Source organism: Micropterus dolomieu, linkage group LG20 (genome assembly GCF_021292245.1).
Source record: "Micropterus dolomieu isolate WLL.071019.BEF.003 ecotype Adirondacks linkage group LG20, ASM2129224v1, whole genome shotgun sequence".
Classification (NCBI taxonomy): domain Eukaryota; kingdom Metazoa; phylum Chordata; class Actinopteri; order Centrarchiformes; family Centrarchidae; genus Micropterus; species Micropterus dolomieu.
The window spans coordinates 1,379,100-1,401,599 of record NC_060169.1 but is presented as its reverse complement, the minus strand read 5'-3'; the positions used below and the strand labels follow the sequence as shown (position 1 = coordinate 1,401,599).

The 22,500-nt window shown below is 41.4% G+C and overlaps 3 protein-coding genes across 3 annotated transcripts in view; 1 reads left to right on the top strand and 2 right to left on the bottom strand.

The window, feature by feature from the left end:
- Nucleotides 1-2,298: 2,298 nt before the first annotated feature.
- gtf2a2 (general transcription factor IIA, 2) lies at nt 2,299-6,747 on the top strand. The gene is made up of 4 exons (XM_046033599.1): nt 2,299-2,483; nt 3,954-4,058; nt 4,647-4,804; nt 6,397-6,747. Coding segments are annotated over exons 1-4 (336 nt in total). The 5' UTR covers nt 2,299-2,411; the 3' UTR covers nt 6,398-6,747.
- Nucleotides 6,748-7,720: 973 nt separating this feature from the next.
- Nucleotides 7,721-20,952, bottom strand: znf395a (zinc finger protein 395a). The gene is made up of 10 exons (XM_046033384.1): nt 20,844-20,952; nt 18,139-18,322; nt 17,699-17,874; nt 17,508-17,617; nt 17,091-17,293; nt 16,886-16,986; nt 15,824-16,100; nt 14,651-14,740; nt 12,467-12,537; nt 7,721-11,468 (listed from the first exon to the last, which is right to left on the bottom strand). Exons 2-10 carry the CDS (start codon nt 18,304-18,306, stop codon nt 11,357-11,359), a joined length of 1,308 nt encoding a protein of 435 aa, XP_045889340.1. The 5' UTR covers nt 18,307-18,322; nt 20,844-20,952; the 3' UTR covers nt 7,721-11,356.
- Nucleotides 19,420-22,500, bottom strand: part of si:ch73-204p21.2 — a 15,454-nt gene continuing 12,373 nt past the window's right edge. The window contains exon 8 of the mRNA XM_046033195.1: nt 19,420-19,460. Within this exon, the coding sequence (XP_045889151.1) occupies nt 19,420-19,460 (41 nt within the window). The remainder of the gene's footprint in view (nt 19,461-22,500) is intronic.

Sequence of the window (22,500 nt, the reverse complement as noted above, 5' to 3'; positions counted from 1 at the left end):
CGCTGTGCTTTATTTTCCCCTCGGCGTGGAGACTGAGTGGGGTCAGAGGTCAGAGGAGCGGCTGGCTAAACAGATCTGTTCATTAGCAAACAGCCGTTCACGACGCTCAGCGACAACATCCATCACACAGGAACACTTCCAGCAGCGAGGCGCCGCTTTAACTCCAGGCGGAGAGGAAACCTGAGCCGCCACACGTGCAGGTCCTGGTTCAGAAAGAGAGGCCGTGTTTACACCTGGAGCCGGTGTTTTTAAACCTGTTCATAGGTAGGTTCATCAGCAGGTTTCCCACCATGAGCGAGCAAGGCTTCCTGATTCAAGGGTTCAACCCTTTTTCCTCAATAGCAACTTCAAAATAATTTCACACATGTGGTTCAACATTGTTGTGAAACAGATCCTGCAAGTGTTGTAACGACTGGACTAATATTTCCTGATATATAGCTTGCTTTGGATCATTCCAATTGTTATGCGTTTATAGCGCCCCCTAGTGGTCGATATGAAAGAAACGTTCATGAAGTCAAACGCACCTATTACTAAGCCTTAATTACAGCGCCACCATGTGGCCGACTGGGTTCATGTTTTTGTGGAAGCATTTGCACATCAGTTCCAGTTATTCTCCCAAGGTTCATGTTTCTAGCTCATTCTAGCTCACGGGAATGTGAGATGACGCGGCAGGCAACAAGTAAAGAAACCAGCACAAAAACCTAAAAACAAAAGTACAGGTGAAGGAACCCAGGAAGCACTGAGGATAAACTGACATTTGAGCTGCATCTGATCACATTCTTTTAGCTGTGTGTCCATGAACATGTCCTGGGATATAAAAACAGAATACTGAAATATTCTGTAATAATTTAACCCTGTGAACGTTCTGCAGAATCAGTACATTTAGCTGATATTACGCACTGGGAGCACTGAAGCCAAAGTTAAAGAAACGGCTTCTTCTGAGAGAAACACGAGTGATGAAGAAGCCCAGGAGGACTTTAGAAAGGAGGTGGTTTTCTGTGTTATGCTGCCATCTGGTGGACGTTCTTACAGATTCTCCTCAGCTCCAGTTTAAATAAAGATTAATAAATCAATGAGTTACAGAACGTCACTGAGCAGAGACACTTTAAATTAAATTTAATCAGGGTTAAAATTGTGTTATTCTACAAATAAAGGTTGTGATTACTGCGAATGAAAATACATATGAAATACATAAATAGCACAGATGAAACTTTCCTCCTCCTCCAATCAATTTTCTGTTCTGACCTCAACAGACCTGGGAAAGTTAGTGAGCAGGCACCAATCAGAGGCAGCGTCTCAGAGTACTTTACGGTATTTTTATACTACATAATACAAAAAGTGTTATGATGCAAAATATGAAGCTATTTTCATCGACCCTATCAAATATTAATTATAGAATCCTATTTTGTATTTGAAATACATATTTGAAATATATACTGCCCAGTAGTTCCAACCTGTCTGGCTTTGACATTTTGCTTCTAAACTTCTCACAATATATACATAGAAAAACATAAACCAAATATTTAGGCATGTACGTATATAGGTTATACATGTAAGATGTTTTTGTATATTACATATATCATTATTGGCTTGCCTTATAATAAATTTTGTTTAAATATTGTATACTTATATAGTATGCAAGCATAGATAAGATGCTTGCCTTTGGTGTGGGAGACCCGGATTTGATTCCAGCTGTCAGACATTCATCATTGTGTCCCTGAGCAAGACACTTAACCCCTAGTTGCTTTTGAGGCGTGACCTCTGACATCTATAGCAGTTGTAAGTCGCTTTGGATAAAAGAGTCAGATAAATGTAAATAATGTATATTTTACAGTAAGTACGTGGTATTTTACCTGCTTGTAATTTCTCATATAAGATTATATTATTATTTTTATTTGATAATTATTATTATTACACAATACTAATTTAAAAATTTATAAATTTCCACTCTAAATTTCTCACATGATATATAATATAAATATAAATAAATTTAAAACATATTCTACCAATATTTTTAGCATTTACATGTATAGGTTATATATAAAATGTTGTTTGTATATTCCTTGTATCATTATTGGCTTACTTTATAATGTACCGGTATATTTGAATTTGAATTTATTTCAGGATAACCCCTTGAGATTTATCATATTAAATAGTATGTATGTGGTGTTTTTACATGCCTGAAATTTGAAAGTTATTATTATTATTATTATTATTATTATAATAGACAGAATCTGAATCAGGAGCCTAATCTGAAATTCTTTTATTTTGAAACGTGTAACCGGAAGCCTCCTGTCTGCCGCTCGCTTGTTGTGGAGGGAAGCGGCTAGCTCTGTTAGCCCTGTTAGCTCCGTGTGAGTGTTTGAAGGATAGTTTACTGTAGTTATTTGTTCTTCCCGTAGTTTCCAATCATGGCGTACCAGCTGTACAGGAACACCACTCTGGGAAACAGCCTGCAGGAGAGTCTGGACGAGCTCATACAGGTGACACCGACCTCATACCTGTACGACTGTTTGCTCTCAGCTAGCCTCCGTTAGCATGTCGCTAACTAACCGCTGCGGCGGTCAGTGACTCTAGTTAGCTCGTGGCTAACTTTAGCTTGTTAGCTGCGTTTTTTTTCAGCACTGATTTGTTCCACTCAGAAGTAAATATGTTTTGTATTCTGTCGTGTTTAAATATTGTAATGTATTATCTACTGGAGGTAGTTAGCTTTAAGATAGCAGCATGTAGGCAAACTGTTGTTGTAGTTTGTAAGTTAAGCTAAAATGTTCTTTGTTATTGATAAATTAGCCACTGAGTTTAACAGCAGCTTCATTCTGCAGCTTTTCTTTAGCGTCCTCCTGATTAGTTCTTTATTATTAGACCGTTTAACATCTGCTCTGGTGCATCCTGCACCGTGGAAACACGAACCGGTCTGAGAGCTGGATCAAGGTCTGTAGAGGTCCAGGTTTAGGGCTTCATGTTTAACTTTGTTCATTCTGATTGATGAGTATTGTCTGCACAGGGAAATCTGTCAGACAGAATGATAACAATTAACAAAAGCTGTCACAACTACAGCTGCAACGATTAGTTGATAAATTAGTTGTCAACTATTAAATTAACTATATTGATAATCGATTAATCACTTAGAAACCCTTTTTTTATGAACAAACGTCTAAATTCTCTGATTCCAGCTTCTCAAATGTGAATATTTTATTATTTTTTTGATCCTCTGTGACAGTAAATTAAATGTCTTCTGGTTGTGGACAAAACAAGATGTTGTAGGACGTCATCTTGAGCTTTGGGAAACATTAATGAACATTTTTCTGGATAATCTGAACCGAACAACCAATCGATTCATCTAGAAAATAATCGACAGATTAAGTCATATTGTAAATAAGTGATAGCCTAGCTTAGCATAATGACTGGAGTCCATTTGTTTAACCTGCACACAAACGGACGACCAGATGATACTTCCACGCCGCAGCCGGCGCTGTGGGCCACGTGAGCAGTTATACTTGTTTGGTGGTGTCTGCGTCGCTCTGCAGTTTCACCGCCAAAGCGCTAGTTGCTCTGTATTCTTCTGTATTTCTTCTTCTTTGTTGGTGTAGGCTGCGTTTGACGTCATGCAGCGCTGACTGAAAGTGATGCATGCTCGACTTACCATGCTGATTAGAAATGTGGTCAGACTTTAGCCGGCGCTGCAAAACGTCTCCATGTCACATGACATTAAAACCGCGCAGGAGCAAGGTGGCCGCAGTTTTTGGAGTCCTGCGACCGGCTGCTCCAAGTGGAAACCACCTTTTGCCTGATGTGTTTGATCTTTGCGGTATTTGTCTTTGCAAACACCGCGAGATCAGACGTTGTTCGACGCCGCACACCGTCACCGTACAGGAAGTAGTTCCTAGGCGGTGACACTACTTGTGACCCGGGAGGTTTGTGCTGTCAGACTAAATTCAGTGTTGTGTGTTCAGACTCAGCAGATCACGCCTCAGCTGGCTCTCCAGGTCCTCCTTCAGTTTGACAAAGCCATCAACACGGCGCTCGCCAACAGAGTCCGCAACAGAGTCAACTTCAGGGTGAGTCCCCTTCCTGTGACCTCTGACCTCAGAACGAACCAGTGTCGTGTCTTCAGAGTTTTAAAGGGGTCAGGCCTTAAATTAATATTAATCAATAGTTTAATTTTTGTGGGGGAGAAAAGGATTCAGATCCTTTACTTCAGTAAAAGTACTAATACTACACTGTGGAAATACTCCACTACAAGTAAAAGCACTGCATTAAGAATCTTACTTAAGTAAAAGTATGTAAGTATCAGCAACATGTACTTAAAGGTTTAAAGTAAAAGTACTCATGCTGAAACACTGTCAGTGTTTCACTATAACAAATGTACTCAAGTAAAAGTAAAAAGCGAAACTTCTGCGAAACTACTTCACCACCACTGTAAAATGCTCTGCTACAAGTAAAAGTACTGCATTTCAACTTCACTTAAGTAAAAGTGTGTAAGTTTTATCAACAAAATGTACTTAAGTAAGTAAAAGTACTCATGCTGCAGTAAAGTATAATCAGCAACATGTACTTGGTGGACCAGAAGTTGCTCAAATTGAAATACTCAAGTAAAGAAAAAGTACGTTGAAAGTGAACGTTCTGTTGGACTCTCTGTTCTCCAGGGTTCCCTGAACACCTACCGGTTCTGTGACAACGTGTGGACGTTCGTCCTGAACGACGTGGAGTTCAGGGAGGTGACCGACCTGGTGAAGGTCGACAAGGTCAAAATCGTCGCCTGTGACGGGAAGAGCGAGTCCACCCAGAACAAAACCGATAAATGGTGAGCTTCTAATGACCCTGTTTCATCCTGTTGGTGCTGCAGCTCCCCCTGCTGGTGATCCCGGCCCCCCTTTCTTATTGATTACTCTAAGGCTCTCCGTGACCTGGGTTATATTGGATAACTCCTTATGAGCTTCTGCGTACTTTGAAATCTTTGGGCAGGGGGCTCCTGTCTCTCCATGAGTCCAGCCTAAGAACTAAAGGGGGACAGAGCTTTTGCCGTCAGGACCTCCGAGGCTCTCGGTGTCTTCGTGAAAGTCTATTTTTGGAAGTAGGGCTGCAACTAACGATTATTTTCATTAGAGATGAATCTGTCCGTCAGTTTCACGATTGATCGGTTAGTTGTTTGGTCTGTGAGAAAATGGTTTTAAAAAATATCCATCAGTGTTTCCCAAAAACCCGAGATGTCGTCCTTAAATGTCCTGTTTTGACCACAACCCAAATATGTTCAGTTTACTGTCACACAGGAGCAAAGACAGCAGGAAATATTGGTTTTTGAGAAGCTGAATCAGAATTTGGACATTTTGAACGATTGATCAATAATCAAGAAGTTGGCGATTTATTTAATTGTTGAAAACTGATGGACTGATTGTTGCAGCTCTAATCGGAAAGCATTTCCTGATCTTATCTGAGCCGCCTGTTTATTTGATTGTTCTTACTTTCGTCTTTTCTTCTCTGTAGTTTAAAGTTATATTTCACTGTGATTTCTGTTTTTCATCTTACTTTGCTGTCGTGTTTTATCATCCACTGTGTTATTTCATGTCATCTCTCAGGGCCAGGCGATAAAACACTTCACACGATTCGATAGCGATAATTATCACGATAAATGTCAAATCAACATTTCTTTCCAGTTTAAAAGCTGATTTTTGCTCCTGAGTGAAAGTTAATTGTGGGGTTAAACTTTTCTTTCTGGTCAGAACGAACACTTGATGCCAAACAAGTGGATCACTTCACAAATCTGAGGCAGAACATTCAGAACTATTAACAGACGCCTTATTTTGAAAACCGGACGTTGTCACATGTGTTTCCTCTTCGCGCTAAATCCATCCAGTCCGACCCGGTTTGATAAATAATGCAGTATGTGGTTCTCGTCTTCACAGCGTCTCTTCACACTAAAGAGACAAACTGACAGGATAAAGTCTCTAACCTGCCTGTCAGCTCGCTCTGGGCCGCTTCACTTACCGTAAAGGCTGGAATACGTGTGCACTCAAAATGTAGGTGCAGCTATCTTAATCTCCTTCTCACAGACGAGCGACAGAAACACTCAAAGCGGTTCTTTTCTAAGAAGTCAGCCGCAGATGGAGCGGATATGCTGGGAGACGGTTCAGCAGAACAGCGTCTGCAAACGGCTCGGACGCTTTAAAATGCTTCCTCACTGCCGACATAAGTTGTTCGGTAATATTAAATCAGTCTTTTGACTCGTTAGGCCGAACACCAAAAGTGCTTTGTTGCTATTAATTTCGCTGACCGAACATTCGGTGCATCGCTAATTTTTATTATTATAATGTTCCACATCAGTGATCAGGCCTGAAGCAGCTTGTTTTGTTGTTGTTCTCTGTGTTTAACTTTGTTATTTGTGCTTCCTCTCTGCAGACTCTGGCCCGGCGCTGCAGAGTGACGACTCTCTCCTCCTGTGTGTCAGGTGGAGGCTCAGATGGACCTGGACTGTACATATAATTTATTACAGCAGAGTCACAGCCGAGGTGTGTGTGTGTGTGTGTGTGTGTGTATGTGTGCCTATGTGTGTGTGTGCGCGCGCCTATGTGTGTGTGTGCGCGCGCCTATGTGTGTGTGTGTGTGTGCCTGTGTGTGTGTGTGTGTGTGCCTGTACCTGCAGCAGTTTTTGTTTTTTTATTATTATCATCAGTTTACAGGAGGCTTGTGTTCAGTTTGCTGTTATTATTGAGCTGGATCACCTTTAATAAAAACTTTATTTAAAACAGAGAGCGGCTCTGTGCTTTGTGACACAGGAAATGTTTGACTAAAATAAAAAGATGCTCCAGCTTCTTCAAAGTCAGGATTTCATTTATCCTTTTTATCAGTTTCACTTGAATCTGGATTTTTTGGGGGGGGCGTTTGTCTATTTTTCTTTCAAACAATATTAAAATGAAAATAAGTGTGTTACGACTTACAAATGGAAAAATATCTATAAATTGTTAAACAATGTGCAAAATGTCTGAAAAGGAACAGGATGAAGCAGAAGCTTGTTATTTTTCAACTCTAAATAGTTCCCGTGTGTGTATATATAGAGCGGGGAGAACAAGTATTTGATATACTGCTGATTTTGCAGGTTTTCCTACTTACAGAGCATGTAGAGGTCTGTAATTTTTATCATAGGTACACTTCAACTGTGAGAGAGGGAATCTAAAACAAAAATCCAGAAAATCACATTGTAGGAACTCCTGTTCTCCACTCATTACCTGTATTAACTGCACCTGTTTGAACTCGTTACCTGTATAAAAGACACCTGTCCACACACTCAGTCAAACAGACTCCAACCTCTCCTTTGTAAGTAGGAAAACCTGCAAAAATCAGCAGTGTATCAAATACTTGTTCTCCCCAGTGTAGATAGATCTATCTACACTGGGGAGAACGTGTGTTTACATACAGTCCCCTCCAAAAGTATTGGAACGGTAACTTTGTTTTTGTTGTTCACTGACGTCATTTGGGTTTAAGATTTAAGATCAAGAGATGAGAATGAGACATGAGTTCAGAATTTCAGCTCTCATTTTCTGGTATTCACATCTAGATGTGTTAAAACAACTCAGGACAAACCACCGTTTGTTTGAACTCACCCATTTTTATATATACAAATATACTAAAACTGTACAACTGTTTAAAATGAATGAGCAGTTTGAAAAATGCCGTCCGGCAGCTAAAGGTGATCGGAGACGTGATGAAACAAACTGAGCCAGAATCAACTTTTACAGTTTATTCAAACATCAGGATCGTGTATAAAAGAGTGCATCTGAGAAGTGATATGATTACAAACAAATCATTGACTTGCTCATAAACAAACAGGACACATAGAGAATATAAATACAGAAGAGTCTTTGTCTCACTTTACCGCAAAGAAATCTGGACATTTAAAAACCTTTCAGGAAGAGTTATCGGATACACAGGCCTGGTATTTATATATCTGTGTATATATATATTTAAACACCAGGGAGAAGAAGATATTTAATTAGACATTTATATTTCAGTGTAAAACACTGTGTATTGATACTGGAAGGTAAACAGACCTCTTGATGAATACTGCATGAGAAAATGGCTTCTGTTTCCAAACATGAACAACTGAACGGAAGCTCACGTGAAGAAAGGGCTGATCAAAAAGAGCAGCATATTTACAGTCTGATAGGTCGCAGCTGAGATGACTTTAAAATAGAAAATCAGTGTGGATCTGTCAAACGTCTTAATGTTGCACTTGAACGCACCACAGTCTGTAACAGTGACCTGTTTGCCGCCTTAAAGCTGAATCTAAACATGGTAAATGGTTTATAACACTATAATGTAGCTGTAAGCACTTATAAGCGCATATTTTACATTATTACAGATGTTATTATTATTTTGTCATTCTCTGTTTAAACAGCCACTGTTGAACTGGGACTGAAGAGGTGACTGATGGGAGGAAAGTTCTGCTTTCCCGCCCCTTTAACTGTCTCCACAGGTCAGCTGTGAAAAGACGAACTTTCATTTAACAAAATAAATGGAAAGGGGGAGAAAAAAAAAAATTGATTGAGTGCTGCACTTCTTTAGGTGGGAGGAACAATCCTGGCTTTTAGTCCCTAGGAGGACGAGGACATTTAACACAGAACCACGATAACGATAATCAATAACGGATCATCTTAAATACATCGATGCAGAAACGGTTGGTAGAACATTTATATACAACTAATCTGCAGCCACACAATGTTCAGGAGGAAGCAGTATTTCTTTTAACATGATGAGGAAAATGTTCTCTGACATCTTATTTCATTAGTTTCCCACCAAAATATCTGGGCTGGTATGTATCAAGCTTCTCAAAGTGCCATTTTAGTCTAAAGTGCTGAGAACTCATGAAATTTACTCCGACTTTCAAACTTCAGAATAAAAGCAAGTTATCAAATGTCTTAAAGCTGAGAATCTCTCTCCCTCTGCCAGGTATTTAAGAAGCTCCAGAGGCCTCTCAGGACGTGAGGAGCAGGGGCCTGTGATGGACAGAGGAAGAATGTTTCTGAATTATTTGACAACACACAATTAATTGATGGCGCTCATGTAAAGATGAACTTTTTTCCAATGTGCCTATGTACATAATATATTCTCTTAAAAATTCTTAATAGTCAAATGTGTGTTGAACGTAAACTTAACGTAAAGTTTCACCATTCAGAGTGAATTTATCTGAGAATATTCTTAAATAAGGAAATCTCTTCAGCGATTGGTCCTTGCATACAGCGTCATCCAAAATCCTGTTTGCGCCACAGCAAAGTGTCGTGAATCAGCTGTCAGACTGACACTTAAGATTTTGTCCTACACTTCACTCAATTTAGGACTATGAGGCTTGATAACCAACTTTGCGCGCAGCTTTGAGCCAAGACTTTTTTTACTCTTACGTCAGTTCTTAGCCGTGTTCTTTTGAGTAATTCTGAGATACTTGATAAATACAGGCCCAGATCTTACAACTTCAGCATCATGAGACTGTGTTCTGGTTCTGTTCAGACCCTCAGCTCTGAGTTCAGGTTCTACAAAGATCCTGGTTTTGTGTTCGTGCAGAAACACGACGAGTTTTTTAACCTCGACCTCAGACGAGGGTCCGGATGGGATCCCTCGTATTTCTGGAGACACAAATTACACCTCAAAGGTTCTTGTGACGTAAATGTCGTAAACACACAACCTTTACATTGAGAGTCTCGTGCTTTACCAACTCAGCTAACCCTCTACTAGACTGTCGTCGTGTTTTCTCGAGATCTCGGATGTCACTATCACGGGAAAACAAAGATACGTTATCTCGAGAAAATCATCCCATTATCTTAAATGGAGTAAAAAGAATGTATGAGTGAATGGCCTCTTAGGGCTTCCGTAGAACACACCAGAACTGAATCGTTAGCTCGGCCTCCAATAAGGGACGATTAGTGCAAAATGCGGTAAACACCGCAATAATGAAAAAAGAGAGACTCAGCAGCGCCTGGCGGCCAGTTTGGTGTGTCGGGATTCAAATCTGCTCCTGAGTCAGTTCTTTATATTCAACCAACCCGTTCTCTACTCGTCACATATGGACGCATGGTCCAGACCCATCGGCGTCAGTTTGTAACGCACTGTGGATCCCTGTAGCGCCATACTTCAGCGCAGTGTGGGGAAGCCCCGTAGCTTCAGCTTTTGACGGTAAAGGCAGGTAAATGATATTTAACAGAAAAGACTGAGTGAGGAGGAGCTTGAGGTGGATGGAGGGCCAGAACATGGACTTTGTCCCGTGTGAAACAAAAAGTCAACATTAAATATTTTTATTTAAGTTACGTAAATTGCGTTTACAACACGTAAATGCAATTTACTGACGTTCGTAGTTATTTTAACCAAAACCGTGATCTTTTCTGAACCTTAACCAAGTAGTTTTTGTGCCTAAACCTAACCAAACTGAAACGTTTCACAACTTTAATAACGCGCCGTTTCAAAATAGCAATGTTTCGTAATGCTAGTGTTTTATTTTCAAAGTCTAACCGGACGTTGCATATTTGTTGTTGCTAAGCGTTGCTAACTTGACCGCGGAGCCTTAAACGTCTAGAAATGATGCTAACGGGGCACCCAGGGCGTTAAAAAGTGACGCCAAAGGGCCTCGACCAAGCGTCAATATGTGACGAGTCGGGAGTGAGAACGTGTTGTCGACGAGACGCTGGACGAGCTTAAATCAAACAGGTGGATGTAATTTTCCAGATGTGCTCAGTAAACCAGCACCTGCTTCCTTTTTTATTTACAGATTAAAAAAACGTTTTAGTCACTAAGGTGCCTCATATTGTTCAGGTGAAGAAATACTGGGAGACACTTTCACTAGAAGAACATGAATCATTTCGTTCTCATCATTTATGCTGATAACAAACGACCCGCAGCTTGTTGGAAGAGTTACAGAGGGTTACAAAGAGAGTTACAAACTTCTTTTTGACAGGAACACAGTCTTTTTGTCCTTGTTGGGCTCCCGTAGGAAAAGGTGACTCGTGTTTTGATCCATAAATCTGAATAAAAGCTGGTGTTCAGTCAGCACTGAGAGTTTCCACGGTTAGCGAATGCTGTCTTTTTTATTTTTTATTTTTTTTGTTAAGAACAGCTGAGGAGAGTCGGGCCGGACGCAAAAACGAACTCTCTTGGCTGCGTCAAGGTCAAAAGTCACATCATAGCTGCCTCAACATGGTCATGAAAAAAAGCACCGACAGGAAACAACATCTACAAAATACATTAAAAACAACAAAAAGTAGAAAGAGTACAAAAACAAAAAATATTTCTGGTTTCAGACGTAAGAAAATAGAAAACATCCACCAGGTGAGGCTGAAGTTCGCAGCCCGTCCTTCAGTCCGCGTTCTTCCTGTGTTCAGTCGAGGAAGCGTTGGCAGGCTTTCTTCCAGCGGCACGCCGTACACCACTGGTCTCTGTGCTCGATGCCGTAAACCTTCCTGCACTTCTTGGCTTCACCGCGAATCCTCCTGACAGAGAGAAGAAGAAGAAGAAACACGGAGACCACTGTGAACATGAGGTGTGACTCTCCCGAGGCCGGAACCGTGTAGGGAGGTCCTCGGGTTTAACTCGGGGTTACCAAGGAAACTCTGACCGCTACGATGTCAGTGGAGTCGGTGTGTCGCATTTGCATAAAAGGAGCGTGTTCAGCTGTGCAGGCAGAGTGTATTCATAACGGCGCGTGCTCTATATTTTTCCCAGAATGCCCGATGATGGTGTCAGGACACGAGGAGAGTAAATAAACGTTAACGGCAAAATCTAACACTGTTGTGGCCAACAAATCCAGGCTGAGCTTGTTGGCAGTGCGCTGAGTACATGTGTAATTATCTTCTTTAATGTGTAACTAGGGCTGGACAATAAAACCATAACAATATATATATTATATAGAGGAGTTACTAATCCACGAAGAAACTCAGAATTTCCCAGATTAAAATGGTAAAAACTTTAATATTCTCTGAAATTATTGTCAAACATTTATGAGAGAAACTCTTTAAACCACATCGCTTCACACTCACCTCTGCCGTGTATTATGGGAAATTATATTACACTTCTCAGTTGACTCAAACCCTCTCGGTTTTAATCATTAACAATTCAACCTTGCCAAATCCATCTGGTTTCATGCTCACGCGTCCTCCACACTGAGCGAGCCAGGACGCAACGTAAGAGGTTTCTACTCCACAATAGTTTATTTTCTGTTGGACGTTTAATAAATAAGAAAACATCATAATTTATAAACTCTTTGTATGTTTTCTGTGCAAAAATCTTAATTCTTAAAGTAACTAAAGCTGTCGGTTAAATGTAGGGCAGTAAAAAGTGCAGTATTTCTGTCTGAGATGTGGTGGAGTAGAAGTAGAAATACTTCATGACCGTAGTTGTCAGTAAATGTTTCTTTCCACCACTGATACGAGGGTTTAATTTGTGTTTGTGAGCTCTTAGCTGGTTGCTGTGTGTGCATGTAAATACAGACCTGCAGGGGGCGCTCTGATGCTGCAGCCACTGCTCTCCTACGCTGACCGAACGCACTCGAAAAGCCAAACCCTGAGGAGGAGAAAGAAGAAGAAGAGGAGTCAGTGAAAAAGACGAACAGCGCAGGTTTGTGTTGCAGCCAGTTCTCGTCTCCTCGCTCTTCTTCTTCGCTGCTTTCTGATATTTTTATTATTTCAGGGAGCAGAAACAGACTGCTGTTCCTCTTCCTCCTCATCATTTTGTGTGTCTGTCTCTGCTGTGGGTGTTTGTGTCCTCTGTGTTTCGTCCTCTCTGGCCTAAAAACGCTCTGCAGTGGCCTCCGACGGCCTGCAGGTGGCGACGCTGCTCTGTGGCAGATTGATGGAAAATGTGACCACAAACGATCCGAATGGGGGATTCTCCTTCTGAATGAAAACCACCAGGGAGGAGCACACGCTCAGTCCTCACCCCCCCTCCAGTATGAAACCAGTTTTAACAGGTTTCTCTGGGCTGGCGGAGCAAATAAACAAAAGGCTGCTGTACAGAATCCAGACTGAAAACATAACTGAATTAGAGAAGTACGCCTGTTAATCAACCGGGTGGCTTTAAGGGCACCGTAGTTAGTAAGAAATCTAAAATCTAATATTCTCAGGGGGAAGTCCAAAACTTTCTGTTCGACCCAGAGATGCAAACAATAAATAAAGTCCCACCGAGTTACAGAGAACCTGCAGAGTTTCAGTCCACAGATGACGTGTGAATACCTGCAGTGTTTTCTTTACACTTTGTTTTTTTATACGCCGACCCACACCAGAGCACCACAACACCACCGGGTATTATCTCCTGCTTCTACATACAGGGCTGCCCCCCCTGCTGTAGCTGAAAACGCCAAACCAGACAGGAAACGTGCTGCTGTGAAGCCGAAACTAAGAGCCGGACGGTGGAACAAGCACTTATGTAAACTATTCTTTTATGTTCCTGTGTGGATCGAGCTTCCATATTTAAGACCGACAGGTGAGTCTTAAGTAAAAGTAGCAAAGTATTATCAACAACATGTATTTAAGTATAAAAAGTAAAATACAATATAAAAATATATCTAATCACAGGTTTGTCCGACCAACAGTCCACAACCCCAAATATATTCAGTTTACTGACCACCAACAGTTATTTACTATTTCAATTAGATACTAAAGACAGAATTAAAAATCTTGACTTGTTAAAATGATAAGAGCACCCCTCATATCTCATAACGTTGACATTATAAATTAATAAATTTACTTCATAGTCAAATAATTTAATTTCATATCATTCGTAACTTTTCACCTGTTTTTTTGTTTGGGGCAGAGATGAGCTTCCACAGATAATTAATTCAAGTTTGATTCCAGTACAAACTCATTCAATCATCCTTTATTTATCAAATGTATGGAAGCCCAGTCATGCCAGAAGAATAAAGCCTTAAATAAAATATGGAAGCTCGATCCAGACAGGAACATAAAAGAATAGTTAACATATAGTTGTGAAGAATAGTTAACATATAGTTGTGAATATCTCACAACTATATGTTAACTATTCTTTTATGTTCCTGTCTGGATCGAGCTTCCATTTCCAAGGTTTAACAGAGAGAACGACAGGAAATTTAACTACTTCAAATAAAGTTACAGGGCTCTCAACAACAATAACAGTAATTGTTATAATGTCTCTGTTAATTAGGGACAATTGGTAAATCTGCTAAAAGAATATATATACTAAAAATAAAAATAAATTTAGCCCCAAACAAGCTCACTGAACAGCAGTACTCAATGTACATACTGTACACATACTGTAGGATGGCAAAACATTCCCTGAGTCTAACTATTTTATTGAGGGGTTTAAAGTTTAAATGTCTGTTTGGTGGAACTGATAACAAACGTGACAAGGAGGCACAGTTAAATATATGATTATATAGATAATATGTTTTTAGGTCACAAACCAAAAAGTGGAAACCACTGATAAACTTTTTTTATTCAAAAGTATTAAAGGTTCAGTGTCTGTATTATATTTAGGAGGATCTATTGACAGAAATGCAATAAAATATCTATAATGAACCGTTAGGGTTAGGTTTTTAATACCTTAGAAAGAATTATTACCACTAGGTGCCACTAAAACTAACACACTGAACCTTTAATTTGAAAAGTAACCTCAGCTGTCAAATATTTGTAGAAAAAAGTACCTGTTTGAGGCAGCTGGTGGGCGGGGCCACCGGAGGACAGGAGGGTGTGTTCGCAGGTGCTGCTGATATCACATGACCGGGAGGTGGAGCCTAAAAAAACAACAAAATAAATATTACATACACATTTTTATATTTAAAAATTGTTTTTGTTTTTATATCAATAACACAAGACAACAGCAGCTGTATTGCCAGGCACCATGTCGTCCATTTCATAACCATTATCTGTTTTATTTTGCATATTGTCCGTGACTGGTAAAAGTTTACTAAATTTAAGGGTGTACAGGTGAGAGAGGGCAGTGATGATCGGGTCTGATAAGTGACGCCAGTGCTGAAGCGCCTTAAACCTGCGTTCTCTGTAGCAGCCAGCAGGGGGCGACTCCTCCGGCTGCAGAAAGAAGTGTGATTGTATAGAAGTCTGTGAGAAAATGTTTCTACTTGTCAGCTGTTTTATTCCCTCAGTAAACACTTTCCTGATGAGTTTCTGGTCTCAGTCGCTGGTTTCAAGTCTTCTTCAACACAGCATGATGTTCATTTAGTAAATTATGGTCCCATTTAGAGGAACAGAGACCAGGAAGCAGGGGAGGCTTTAGGACGGGCCTGTCAGGATAGAGGCGACTCGTATCCGCTGCTCTGTGTACATTCAACCAGCGCCGCTGAAAAAGCTTATCAGGAGTCGGCTGCTCATTTTTCAGGTAAGTACGTTTTGTTTTAAGCCTGTTTGTCGCTAGCCAAAATTTGCATCCCAGCTAATATCACAGTTAATGTAAATTACAGGTGCACCTTGCTAACCAAGCTAACTAGCTCCACCCTCTCCTCCAAATATGGTCACGTCCACATCTGGTTCCAAAAACCAAGATGGTGACGGCCAAAATGGCAAACTCGAGGCTTCAAAACGTCGGTCCACAAACCAATAGGTGGCGTCACGGCGGCTACGTCCCCTTCTTTTATATCGACTGTGGTTCCAACGAATAGATAATCAGTTTTGTATAAATCACTTCTCAGTTTATACATTCAATTTTATGAATTTATGAATATTATATTTATATTGTGTTTTAAAAGTCAAGTAAATAATATAATTGTGTCGAGTTTGTGTTTAAAAAAAAATCTAATCACATGTCTTACATTCCAGTCACACATATAACTGTCAATCACGCTGGATAAGCCCCGCCTTACCTGGTAGGAGTGCTCTGATTGGACCTGCAGTAGGCTGATGGAGGAGGAGGGGGCGGAGCGACTCAGAGCGGCAAAGGCTTGAAGGGGGGGAGACGGAGGGGAGGGAGGGGGAGGGCTGGGAGGTGAGGAGGAGGACGGGGACGAGGCGGGGGAGGAGGAGAGGGGGGCGGGGTCACAGAGGAGCGGAGGGGGAGGAGACTGCTGCTGCCGTCGGTTAATCTCAGTGTAGTAAAAATCCTCCTCGCTGCGGGAACAACGCTCGTGTTCGCTGCTGCGGCTGCGAGGAGATTACAGGTGTTCAGGCACATCAAAACTTAACTTAATAACTTATCATCATAATAATAAATTATTTTTAATAATGATGCTAGTCATGTGAATGAAAATATTGAATCTGGTGATACGGAAGCTCATTCCTGCCAGGAAAAATAATAAATAGATTCTTCAATGTAGAGAAAAAAGGACATGCAACTAACAATTACTAATTAATCATTGATTTCTCTGCCTATGTTCTCTGCATACTGAATAATTATTAATTAATAATAATTAATATCTAATCACAGTTTTATCCGACCAACAGTCCACAACCCCAAATATCTTCAGTTTACTGACGACTGATTGATCAAATAATTATTTACTATTTTAATTAGATACTAAAGACAGAATTAAAAATCTTGACTTCATTTTGACGTCAAAATGATAAGAGCACCCCTCATATCTCATAATGTTGACATAGTAAATTTATAAATTGACTTCATAATCAAAGAAATTTTAGATATTTTATTTTATCATTCATAACTTTTCACCTGTTTTTTTGTTTCTGGGGCAGAGATGAGCTTCCATAGATAATTATTTCAGGTTTGATTCCAGTACAAACTCATTCAATCATACTTTATTTATCAAATATATGGAAGGCCAGTCATGCCAGAAAAATAAAGCCTTAAGACGAGAAATAAAATATTATGAATAATTCTCACAACCATATGTTAACTGTTAACCATGTTCCTGTCTGGATCGAGCTTCCATATTTAAGGTTCAACAGAAAGAACGACAGGTGAGTCTCACCACAGGTGTGTTGTCCGGATGTGACGTTTTATTCCCACCACGGACGTCAGCACTTTCCCGCAGCTCGGCCACAGACACCTGTAAGCCGCCTTCACTGAGTTCTGCAGGAGGAAACACACCGTCAGCGCTCTGCTGCGCCGCTGTTTTCATTTGTCCTGCGACACCCGTAAAAAAAAACAAAAAAAAAAAAAAAAAAACTGCTCACCCTGCGCTTACGTGGCGCCGGCTCGTCGAACAGCACCTGCTCCAGTTCCATGTCCAGTCCTTCGTCAGGGGGCACGGCCGGGCTGGCGTTGGGCTCTGCGATTGGTGGAGAGGGGGTGGGGCTTCTGTTTCTATGGCCGACGCTCCAGTAGCCGCTGCTGCCGCTGTCGGAGAGCTCGCCGCCTCCACAGTCCATCGGAGGAGCTGAAGCACAAACATGACGTATGACGTGAAAACAAGCTCTTTAGTAGACGTACTTTGTTTCACTGCTGCCACACTTGTTGCCCCATTAGTTACATGGGAAAACAAGGTGCAGGTCATTAGCCTCTAATACTTCACAACTTTGTCTCAGTAGAAACTTTGGACTCTTGTTGTTTTTGATTATTGTTACTGAGATGGTGGTTTGTTGTTGTAGTACCTGTTGCGTCTGGGTGGGCGGGGCTGTGCAGCAGAGGACTGCAGGACAAACTGCTGAGAACCATCGCTGCCATCAGCTCGTCCATCTCCACCTCCTCCGGACTCCTCTGACTGCAGGAGGGAGAAGGTCATTTAATGGAGAATAGGCACAGACATGTGGAGACAAACAGAGACGGGGAGACGGCGTCTGACCTTCTGGGGACGTCGATGCAGGAGGAGACGAATCTGCTGCGGGGCGGAGGCGCTGAGGAGGAGGAGGAGGAGGAGGAAGGATGAGATGAAGACCAGACAGAAACGTCAGTCTGCATGAGGTCCAGCTGATCCACCACACCTGGAGCTTCACCTCCTCCTCCACACTGAAAATACACCTGAGAGAGAGAGAGAGAGTGAACAGCTGTGACAGGCTGAGACACCTGTCAATCAAGACAAACTTTCCCTGAACGTCTCCCTGACGGTGGTTTTTCCCCACAGGGGAGGTGGTTTCTTTCATCGCTCTTCCACTGAAGTAGAAGTGAAACATGAAAGTGGGATTTTCTGTACATTTTCTAAAACAGAAAAACGTGAACGCCTGGCGGATGAGACAGCGTTAACGTGGCTCGAGGTTTCTTGAACGCCGACAACCATGATCTCACCTTCAGCCCGGGATGACCTTTGACTCTGCTGCAGGCCTGCTGTCCTGCCGCTGTCTCGCCGGTCTCCTGACCGGTCTCCTGACCGGTCTGGGTTCCCGCCGCCGGGCAGGTGGAGCTCACCAACGCCCCGAAAGGGGAACGCTTCCCCAGACGAGCCTTTGGTAACATGTCTGTCTGCCTGGATCTGAAACACAGAGCGGATCCAGTTCAGTCAGTGCTGATGCTCTGACAGTGTCGCAACAGATGACGAAACCTAAATCCTTTTAAAGGGTGAAGTTATCCCAGCAGCCTCTGGGGCGGTGGAGGTTCCCAAAGTGAGGTGCCTTAAAGGAGTTCCTCTACTGATTTATCAAAACATTTCTACAACTCATGATGGACAGTTAAACTATAAAGATCGAAGTCCATGCAGAGATCATTTTTTTATTCCGCATTCTTCTTCCTTTCAGTCAAATCAGTTTTTATTCCTAAAGCACATTTTAAAAACAAGGTGTACAAAGTGCTGCACGAGGAATAAAACATAAAACACACACCAGTGGTTCAGGAGCAATTCATAGTCAACAACAGAGGACCACACAGCTCTCACGCTGGATCAAAAACCAGGGAATAAAAGTGAGTTTTCAGTTTTAAAAGTCTCGAGGGTGGGGGGCCATTTTGACCTGTGGAGGCAGCTCATTCCACAGTTTGGGGCCCCTGGTTTTTAGCCTGGTTTTAGGGGCGACCAGCCGCAGATTATCAGTGGACCTAAGCAAAGCCCTTATAGGAGGCCTGCAGGTTATCTGGGACTAACAGGATCAGGTCTCGCTCTAAATGAACCTAACTGCACTTTCACCGGTCACCGGCACATAAAACCTGCATGTAGAGAATCAGCGGGAAAATCTGAAAAGGTTTGATGACTTTGCCCCAAAATAAGGTTTAAAAAGTGATTTTGTGAAGTGACAACAGGTTATACTTCCACTGCACTTGCGTGGTAGACGCTTACTTCAGGAGGAAGCACATGATTGGCTTAAAATGTCCCAGCTCGACTGTTAAAAGCAGACGATTGACTATCTAGCGGAACAGGCGGGACAATCGCCGTCTTTTGGCGTTACGGGCTGTCCCTATAGAGTTTTATTGAGAATGCTGGCTGGTGTCTCCTCTTCAAACGACTCTCACCTCAGCACTCTCAAAGGGGTACAGACCTGTAAGAGGTCTGAGATGTAACGGGGGTGCCAACTCATTTAGAGCATTAAAAACAAAACAATCTTTTTTAAAAGATTTTAAAAGATCTTTAAAATGTAGTTTCTAAGACTGGACCAGAACCAGAACAGGTGTGATGTGTGTAACTGTTGGCGAAAGAGAGAGGATTGTTTAACACCTCGTGCATTGCAGTAGTCCAGACGGGTTGCGGTAAAAGCACGTTGTTAAAACCCAGCGCCTACATTACCCACAATCGGCATCAATGGGGTAAATACTCAGGGGAAGATCACTAACAGACGTGTTTCGGTCAGTACCAAAGACGTCCTGCGCCCCGATACAACATGACTGAGCAGTGGCTGCTGGGAAAAGTTCTGGATTAACTGTTGACGGTCAGACCTGATCTGTGTTACACAGATCTGAGTGAAATCACAGTGACTCACCCCGGCTGCGCTGTCATTTACAGTCAGGCCGCCGTGTGTGTGTGTGTGTGTGTGTGTGTGTGTGTGTGTGTGTGTGTGTGTGTGTGTGTGTGTCTGTGCAGTAAGGATTTAAATGAGTGCAACAGATGGCTTCAACTGTTCAATCAATTGTTTCTTTATCGCAGTGTGTCTGCTAATACTGATGATTATTACAACATTTTAATTGGTGAACTGTCACTGTGGCAACGTGATGAAACATTATGACCCCCCCACCACCACCACCATTCAAGGTTTCCTGTTAAATCAGTGACTCAGAACAGCCAGAGTTACTCAGAAACACTGTATCAACACATAAACTAAGGATAATACATAGAAATACACTAAATGGCCTAAACGACTTTCTCCCACATGTTGCTCCTGTGGACAGGACTCTGGCCGGTCCAGTTCTTCCACACCAAACTGGGGGAATTTAGCATTTTGAGCTGCTTTGTGCTCGGGGACTTGGTCATGTTGAGACAAACACAAACATGGAGGTTTCAAGTATGACCAGTTTCCTGCCCCACTGTGGCCTCTGAGTGAAGCTGACCCGGGACTACATCCGACCCATATGAGGCTGTTCTTTGATTATTTTTATTGTATAAACATTAAATAATTAAACAAAGAAAAATGCAGACTAGAAGAAAACAACATAAACCCACACGAACTGTGCAAACACACACCCCTGTCTGCTGCTCTGAGCCAATCACATTCCTTCAGTGCCTCACCCTCCACAATAAGAGCGCCCATTGAACATTAAATCCACTTTCACTGCTTCTCTTAGACTTTCACTTTAAAGCCCTAAAACGTCAACAAACAACGTCTCGATGTTCAGTTCAGGCTATCCACCCGGAACAACGACAACAACAACAAGATTAAGGTTACAGAAAAGGTTGTCCTGCAGATTTGGCTGAAAAATGATGAAATGAAGTGAAGGCAGCACGTTTCCCTTTGTGAACTTCACAGCTGTCCATTCACTCCTCACTGTACCAACCAACACGGCCAGAAACCAGCCAGGAAACACTTTGTACAAACAGGCAGTAAAATGAAAAGCATGCATCAGGTGGAACATACCTGCAGAGTCTCCAACAACAACAACGACAACAACAACAACTGTTCCAGTAGCTGTGAATGTGTCCACTGCTGTTCAATGGGAGCTGAGTGAGAGCTGCTGCAGGCTGCAGCCACTTGGACTCTCAGGGAGGGAGGAGAGCCCTGAAGACCCGGACCGGATCGGACCGGGTCTTCTGGAAGGGAGTTTTTCTTTTCTGTTTTCTCAGCATTGCATCAGAATCACAAGCAGACAGAGGTTTATAGCCAAGAAGTATTTTACAGGTGCAAGGAATTTTCTAGGGTGATTAGGTGCTAGATATAAACATACAGTTGACATAAATAAATGTGAAAATATATAGGGGCGGCTGTGGCTCAGGAGGTAGAGCGGGTTGGCCGTTAATCGGAAGGTCGGCGGGTCGAAGTGACAGTGAACCCCGATTTACCCTGGCAATGAGTGAATGAGTGAATGAGTGTGAATGTTAGTTTCCGTTTGAGCACTTAGGCTCAGTGTATGAATGTGTATGACTGGTGAATGCAGATGTAGTGTAAAAGCGCTTTGAGTGGTCGAAAAGACTAGAAAGGCGCTATACAAATACGGAGCATTTTACATGTAACTATGGAACAATATGCAAGTTATAAAAGAATAATAGAACTATGTGTAAAAGAAAAAAATGTGGTCACTCCAGATTTGAGTTACAGGGGGAGAGAATTTGTATTTATATAAATATATACATATAAAAATGCCTAAATATAAAAGAATAGTAAGGAATATGAGCATCAACACAAACAAGCTTAATGATGAAAGTGGGACTTTTACATTTTAACGCTCTCTCTTAACAGAATCAATATTTTAAAGATAAAAAGTCACTTAATGGAGGAAATAATCAGCAGATAAATCAGTAATGAAAGTAATCATTCATTTCAGCAAACGTAATTAATCAGAATTGATTTCCCCGAACAAAAGTGATTTAATTTAGAATATTTCATCATGAGAACACTAAATAATTACTTGTACATTTACTTCCATCTGTCAGTCACTGCTGGAAAGGAACTAAACACATTTACTCAAGTACTTAAGTACAATTTTGAGGTACTCTGCTTCTTTGAATCAACCAATATCAATGATATTTTATTTTTTTATTTAACCCATTTAACCAGTTGTTACTAACTAGTGCTTTTGCTGTGGTTAAGTACAAGCTGTTAGTCGTACTATTGATGTTGCTAACTAGTACTTTTACTGTGGTTAACTATCAACTGTTAGTGGTACTATTGATGTTGCTAACTAGTACTTTTAATGTGGTTAACTACCAACTGTTAGTGGTACTATTGCTGTTGCTAACTAGTACTTTTACTGTGGTTAACTACCAACTGTTAGTGGTACTATTGCTGTTGCTAACTAGTACTTTTACTGTGGCTAACTACCAACTGTTAGTGGTACTATTGCTGTTGCTAACTAGTACTTTTAATGTGGTTAACTACCAACTGTTAGTGGTACTATTGATGTTGCTAACTAGTACTTTTACTGTGGTTAACTATCAACTGTTAGTGGTACTATTGATGTTGCTAACTAGTACTTTTAATGTGGTTAACTACCAACTGTTAGTGGTACTATTGCTGTTGCTAACTAGTACTTTTACTGTGGCTAACTACCAACTGTTAGTGGTACTATTGCTGTTGC

Coding starts and splice junctions, on each gene's coding strand:
- gtf2a2 (XM_046033599.1), top strand. CDS start 2,412: ATGGCGTACCAGCTGTACAGGAACACCACTCTGGGAAACAGCCTGCAG. Junction 2,484..3,953: donor GTCTGGACGAGCTCATACAG/GTGACACCGACC, acceptor TTGTGTGTTCAG/ACTCAGCAGATCACGCCTCA. Junction 4,059..4,646: donor GCAACAGAGTCAACTTCAGG/GTGAGTCCCCTT, acceptor TCTGTTCTCCAG/GGTTCCCTGAACACCTACCG.
- znf395a (XM_046033384.1), bottom strand. CDS start 18,306: ATGTTACCAAAGGCTCGTCTGGGGAAGCGTTCCCCTTTCGGGGCGTTG. Junction 17,875..18,138: donor AAGGTCATCCCGGGCTGAAG/GTGAGATCATGG, acceptor TCTCTCTCTCAG/GTGTATTTTCAGTGTGGAGG. Junction 14,741..15,823: donor AATCAGAGCACTCCTACCAG/GTAAGGCGGGGC, acceptor TTGTTTTTTTAG/GCTCCACCTCCCGGTCATGT.